Genomic DNA, 7,210 nt, shown 5'->3' with positions numbered 1-7,210 from the left:
GTTTCAGGCAGTCCCGCGATGCTTTCCGATGGGGGTGGGGGGCTGTGGGGGAGGAGGGAGTGAAAGGCCGACTACAACTCCCAGAGGGCAGCACGGCAGAAGCCGCGGGTGCTTTAGTTCCAAGGAGGACCCCGGCCCTCGGGAGGAAGAGGATTTGCCTGGTGGGAGCCGCAGTCGGCGCGGCTGGCTCTGCTCACCTCTGCCTCCTCCTGAGCCGGGCAGCCATGAAGGACTCGCTGGTGCTGCTTGGCCGTATCCTGGCGCACCCGGACTCCCGCTGCTGGTTCCTGGCCTGGAACCCCGCGGGAACCTTGCTGGCCTCGTGCGGGGGCGACCGGAGTGTCCGCATCTGGGGCAGGGAGGGTAAGGCCCGGCTACGCGACCGCTGCCGCCGAGGGGTCTACGTGCGCTTGGTGTGGGTGCCAGGCTCGGGGAGTGCGCAGCCTGCGGGTCAGGCATACCCTGGACGGGGGTCGCAGGCCAAGGGAGAGGGTGGAGGGGCCTCCTTAGCCACTCTGAGAAAGGTTTTTCTGGCAAAGGAGTCGACAAATACTAGAAGCTAAAATGTCAATAGGCTGAAACTGTTGAGGGAATTGTGATAGTTGCTGAGGTAGGAAAATGCAGAGAGAAGAAGGAAAGTAGCCTGCAGAGTAATTTGCTATAGGTGATGAAGTTTAAATTTTATCCCAAGGGCGTTTGGGTGCTATTGACAGTTTTAAATTGGGAGGGTGACTCCTTCGATTTGACTTAGAAGGATACCTCCAGAGGAAGTGGAGTCAATTAATATACTGACCTTCTGAAAGCATGTTATTAAACACACCCACTGAGCTTTGCCCCCCAGCTTGACTCCAATACTGGTCCCCATTACCCAATGGCACTGATACTGCTTCAGCACCTTCTCGTGCACTCAGCTCCAGAGCCTGGCCTGTCCTCTGCTTTTAGGTGACAGCTGGATCTGCAAATCTGTCCTTTGTGAAGGCCACCAGCGCACCGTGCGGAAGGTGGCCTGGTCTCCCTGTGGGAATTACCTGGCCTCTGCCAGCTTTGATGCTACCACTTGCATTTGGAAGAAGAATGATGACTTTGAGGTAACCGGGCTGGATGGGACCAGGATTGTTGCCTGTTCCCCGCCCCCCAGCCAGGGCTGGTTGAGGAACATGAGCCAGCCTGGGCCAGTGGGGCTGTGCCCATAAGGACCGCAGGGCTCTTAGCTGCTGCTGATTCTTGTCCCTCTTCCCGGTTCACAGTGTGTAACCACTCTGGAGGGCCATGAAAATGAGGTCAAGTCAGTAGCCTGGGCCCCATCTGGCAACCTCCTTGCCACCTGCAGCCGAGATAAGAGTGTGTGGGTCTGGGAAGGTGAGTCCAGGTCCCTCCAGATGCAGTTGGGAACCTGCCACCAGATCTCCCCCTGTGTCCCTGACAGGGTCGGTCAGCTCAAGGGCTCCTTTCTTTTCTCTTGCACAGTTGATGAAGAAGACGAGTATGAATGCGTTAGTGTCCTCAACTCTCACACACAGGATGTCAAGCATGTGGTTTGGCACCCGAGCCAGGAGGTAAGAGTCAGATATCTTGGTGGGAAGGAATTCTGATGTGGAGGGTTGTATCCAGCCTTCTTCTCTTCTGCCTCAACCTGGCTTTTCCAGGGATCTCGATCTGTGACCCAGAGACATCAATCCCTTTATAAAAGCAGATCCCTGGGACTCTCCTGTCCTGGGAGGGAGAAGTGTTGGAACCACAGACACTTCTTGGGCCCTACAGACACGTGCTGTGTTTTCCCTGGCCTCTCCCACAGCTGTTAGCCTCTGCCAGCTATGATGACACAGTGAAGCTCTACCGGGAGGAAGAGGATGACTGGGTATGCTGTGCCACCCTCGAAGGCCACGAATCCACCGTGTGGAGCTTGGCCTTTGACCCCAGTGGCCAGCGCCTGGCCTCTTGCAGTGATGACCGTACCGTGCGCATCTGGCAGCAGTATCTACCGGGCAATGAGCAAGGTGAGGGCCCAGCCTGGGAGCTAAGGAAGACCCATCTCTCACGAGGCTTAGTCTACTGAGGGGCTGAGACACATAGATGAGTCACAGGAAACTGGGGTAGAAAGGCAGGTGTGCCACCAGAGGCCTCCAGGTATTGTGCCGAAAGAGTCGGGAGCGTCTGAGGAAGGGGGGCCATTTCATCTGGACTTGAAAGAGTGTGCAGGATTTTAACACGAGAAGAGAATTCTAGGTGCAAACGACACGAGCAAAGGCATTGAAGGTAAAGACAGCCTAGACTTATGCCAGGAACAGTGACTCGTGTCGATGGAGCATAAGCATAAAGGATTTGGAGAAAAATGAGGTGGGTTGGGCTGGCTGGTGGGCGGCCTTAAAAGGCAGGCTAACCCGTCAGATGTAGTCGGCAGCAAAAGGGTTTTGAGGAACAGGACATATCCTTCTCAGAATTCTGCTGTAAAAATGCCAGTCTGGCTGCAGTGTGTAAGGCAGATCAGTGAGGACAGAGGCAGAGCAATGAAGATGAGGCCTCATGACTGAGGGTGGGCTGGGGCGCAGCAAATTAGGGTCTCCTCTGGGGCGGGTTAGATACTCTCCTGAGATGCCCAGGACACGGACATGCCTGAGGCTCAAGAGAAGTCTGTCATGCAGGGGTGGCGTGCAGCGGCTCTGACCCTAGCTGGAAATGTATCTGCACCTTGTCAGGCTTCCACTCCAGGACCATTTACGATGTCGCTTGGTAAGACCTCCCCACTGCCTCCACCCTGCCACCCCAACCATTGGAGAGATTTTAGAGAAGTCAAAAGCCTGTGCTGCTCCCTTTCACCTTTGGGAATACATGGGGATAGAGAGCAGCCACCCTCAGGTCTTCAGATCAGGCCAGACTGTCTCCATGCTGGCTCAGAGCTGGCCGGTCTGGGGTACACAGGAGCGGGGACAGGCTTAGACCCAGGCCTGCACCTGTGTTAAGATTCCAGGCTATGAAGGCAGCTCCAGCCTTTGGGGGTCACACAGCATCATACCATCCAGAAATATTTATTCTTGAAACTGTGGATTCATGGCTGGAGAATCCAGCCATGAATCCACAGGGCCGTTTCTACCCTTATGGAGTCTAGAAAAAACGACACCATTCATATAGGAGAGTCGATCAGAGGGCAGTTCTGGCCCTGAAAATCTATCCCTAGGAAATAATCCTAAATAATGGAAAAACCTGATGTGCATCTAAGTTTTATTTATATTGGCAAACATTTGGGAATAGCAGATATGGACTCAAGAAAAAGTATGGTAGAATTCAGTGGCCTATCGTATCACTTTTTAAAAAATGGTCAAAGAATACTTTATGACAGGGAAACTGCTTATTCCAAGTGAGAAAAGTGCAATTCAGAGTTATATGTAGTTTTTTAGGTTAATTGTATTGGAGGAAAACCTAGATGGCAGCCCTTGAAGCTTGGGGTGATGTTTGTGGCTACATATTTGTTAGGGAGGCTCTTCGATAGGACACTTATAGCTGAGGCCTGAAGTTTGGGACGGGAGCAGGCCAGGGGGACTATAGAACCAATCCCTCCTGCCTGATTTGCCAGGTTGGGGAGGGAGGAGCCACCTGCATACTCACTGATGCACATGTTCGTCCCAGGTGTCAGCTGACAGGGGCCCTGGCTACCGCCTGTGGGGATGATGCCATCCGAGTATTTGAGGAGGATCCCGGCTCAGATCTGCAGCAGCCCACCTTCTCCGTGACGGCCCACGTGCCTCAGGCCCATTCCCAGGATGTCAACTGTGTGGCCTGGAATCCCAAGGAGCGGGGGCTCCTGGCCTCCTGCAGTGATGATGGAGAATTGGCCTTCTGGAAATATCAGCCGTCTGAAGGCCTCTGAGCCACCTTGACTTTGGACAGAATCATGGTTCCCCAGAAAATGTCATAAGACTTTCCCAGCCCCTGAGAGGACCCAGAGGAGCATCCCTGACCTTCCTTTAACTTGGCCCTCCTCCATGCAGACTTGGGTAGAAGTGCAGGCCACAGAACCACTCACTCCTTCCCCTCCTTTGACACGGAGTCCTTGGTAAAGAGCTACAGAACATCAGTCTATTGTACTTAAGCCAGATTTTGCTTGCTTTAGGGCACAGTGTTAAATTTGGGGGTGGTGGTGAGTATACTATTTATAATCATCATATCTATATGTAGGAGGGATATATCTCAGCCCTTTCTGAAACTGTAAGCTTTATAGAAATAATCCGAGTCCCAAGTCCTGTTTTGTAAGGACATTCACAATCTAAAAGAATTCCATGGTGAGTCCTTTTCTGAAGTAGGTCCTGCCTTCTCGATTTCTGGGCAAACCCTTGCATTTAAGACATTCAGTCAATAGTGAAGGAAATTTTTTTTTTTTTTTTTTTTTTTGGCTTTGTTGGGTCTTCGTTGCTGCGGGTGGGCTTTCTCTAGTTGCAGCGAGCGGGGGGCTACTCCTTGTTGCAGTGAGCAGATTTCTCATTGCAGTGGCTTCTCTTGTCGGGGAGCACGGGTTCTAGGCGCGCGGGCTTCAGTTGTGGCTCGTGGGCTCTAATACGCAGGCTCAGTAGTTGTGGCGCACGGGCTTAGTTGCTCCATGGCATGTGGGATCTTCCCAGACCAGGGCTCGAACCCATGTCCACTGCATTGGCCGGCGGATTCTTAATCACTGCGCCACCAGGGAAGGCCTGAAGGAAATTTTTTGTTGTAGGTTGGTTTAGAGTGAGAAACACCTCTGCTTTCCCTTCGAAACCCTTAACGTTAACCTTCTGTGCTGTGTGCTGTGATGACAGCCGGGAAGTGCTGAGAAATAAGTGGGGAGGACATGACCCCTAGAAGGGAGAGTTATTGGTGGCCACAGGGCATGCATTCTCAGTGGGGATGAAAATTGGGTCTTAGGTGAGGGGCAAAAAAAAATCTTAGAGACAGTAATTTGTGGCCCTCAAAAGGACCACAGTACGTAAATATGCTGTGGTCTGTCGTATTAGATTTTCATAGTGGGGGTGAGTAGTAAAAAGATGCCGATTAAGGCCCCTTAAGGCAATGATGATGAAAAAATGGTAGAGAAACACTGGCACAGGTAGTCAGTGCTTTAGTCTCACGTTATCCTCTGACAGGCACTTCCAAGTGGGTTTTTTTTTTTTTTTTTTTAAAACATCTTTATTGGGGTATAATTGCTTTACAATTGTGTGTTAGTTTCTGCTTTATAACAAAGTGAATCAGTTATACATATACATATGTTCCCATATGTCTTCCCTCTTGCGTCTCCCTCCCTCCCACTCTCCCTATCCCACCCCTCCAGGCTGTCACAAAGCACCGAGCTAATATCCCTGTGCCTTGCGGCTGCTTCCCCCTATCCAAGTGGGTTTTGACTTGAGGCCTGTCTTCAAGCCCACAGCCTTCACTTGATTTTTTACACCACAGAAATCATGACCTTAGATTTTGAAGACAGCTGGGGCAGTACCTAGAGCAGTGGTTCTCAAGATGTGGTCTGCCAGTCACTGGAAATTCCTAGATTTTTTCAGCAGTTGGTGCCTGGGCAGGAAGCAAGGCAATGGCACCAAATACTACAGTCGTGTCTCCATGCCTTGGTCTCAGTGAAAAACTTGCCAACTTCCCTGAGAAATGTCCTCAACAGAACTAATAAGAGATAAATTGTATTAAATCTGGACCCTTGAGCATACAGCTCATGTTCTGCAATGACGGGAAGCACACACGAGCACTCCTGCTGCGCACTGAGGTGTGGCTGTCTTGAGGAAAAGCAGTTGTGCGACACAACTGTGTTGTTCATGGCATAACCATTTCTACTTGAAAGAATGAGCAAATTATGGTATTTAGACTTGGCTATTTGGGAGACATTTTCCAGAAAACGAACGGAACGAGCCTTTCACTTCAAGGGAAACTGACAGTGTTGCCAATGATAAAAGCTTTCAAGCAAAAATTAGAATCTTTGAAAACTTGTATTGCCGCCATGAGCTTGACATGGTCTCAATGCTTAGAGTTTTCTGAGGGGACTGGTGGTGATATGAACAAACGTGATCTGTATGATGAAATGTATTGACATTTGGAAGATTTGCATAATTCAGTGAATGAGCATTTTCCAAATGCCTAATGCATGATGTTATAAAGTCACTCATGGGTAAGACATTAAAAGTGTAAGGCCAGTAGGTTTTAACGTAAGAGTATAAAAAGCTCATTGATAAGGTTTCAGATCCACATTGCCTTTAAGAAACTGCCACCTGTGGAGTGGTGACATAGCATCACATAGACTCAATTACCTGAGAAGCCTATTTAAAAACTCCTTTTTCCAACTTCATATCTGTGTGAAGTCAGCTTTACGTCAGTACAACACACAACAGGTTGTGGAAGCAGCTATGAGAATCCAACTGTCTTCTATTAAGCCAGACATGAAAGAGATCTGCAAAAATGTAAAATGCCACTCTTCTCCCTGGATTTGTTTTGGAAGTTGTTTTTCATAAAAAGTTAACATAAGTTACTGTTGTTTTAAAATGCATTTACTATAGTAAATAAACATCAATGGCTATAACCCAGATAATAAAGCCTGTTTGCGGCTCTTAATTTTTTGTAGTGTAAAGGGGTCCTAAGACTAAATTTGAAAACTGCTAACCTAGGGAAATGACCCTTCAGAATCATTTTCTAATTTTATGCACACTTATTCCTAAAAAAACCAGAAGGCAAGAATTTGAGAAAAACATTTGTAGATCTGGATCTTAACATCGGTTTAAGCACCCAGTTGGTGCTGCCTCATTATTGGAGGGGACACTGCTGGTCTTGAGAAAGTTCTAACCTGTTGATCTCTCCAGCAAAGTTCAGAGTTAGTTCCTGCAGTAGGGCAGATACAGGAAGAGACCAAGGGCACAAGCCTGACTGAACAGAAGCTACCAACACTGTTCCCTCTACACTGACTGAAATGGTGCAGGTGGCAGCCCAACTGAAGAGCAGCCTCGTCCTCTAGAAATGCTCACTGTGAGCAAGTTCACTGGCTGAAAAAAATAATCCTTAGGTTGGAGAAACGAAACTTTTTTTTTTTTGGCTGCATTGGGTCTTTGTTGCTGTGCGTGGGCTTTCTCTAGTTGCGGCGACTGGGGGGCTACTCTCCGTTGTGGTGCGTGGGCTTCTCATCACGGTGGCTTCTCTACTTGCAGAGCACAGGCTCTAGGTGCATGGGCTTCAGTAGTTGTGGCTCGTGAGCTGT

General features: G+C 49.4%; 1 protein-coding gene across 1 annotated transcript; it reads left to right on the top strand.

The window, feature by feature from the left end:
• The first annotated feature begins 72 nt into the window (after positions 1–72).
• Positions 73–6,486, top strand: CIAO1 (cytosolic iron-sulfur assembly component 1). The gene is made up of 7 exons (XM_022598940.3): positions 73–363; positions 943–1,088; positions 1,248–1,359; positions 1,468–1,556; positions 1,796–1,997; positions 2,643–2,730; positions 3,625–6,486. The coding sequence occupies exons 1-7, from the start codon at positions 225–227 to the stop codon at positions 3,863–3,865; spliced, it is 1,017 nt and encodes a 338-aa protein (XP_022454648.1). The 5' UTR covers positions 73–224; the 3' UTR covers positions 3,866–6,486.
• The last annotated feature ends 724 nt before the right edge of the window (positions 6,487–7,210 follow it).

This window comes from Delphinapterus leucas, chromosome 13 (genome assembly GCF_059928025.1).
Source record: "Delphinapterus leucas isolate spDelLeu-1000000601 "Yukka" chromosome 13, BTC_Dleu_Yukka2, whole genome shotgun sequence".
NCBI lineage: Eukaryota > Metazoa > Chordata > Mammalia > Artiodactyla > Monodontidae > Delphinapterus > Delphinapterus leucas.
This window is presented reverse-complemented; position numbering and strand designations above follow the sequence as displayed.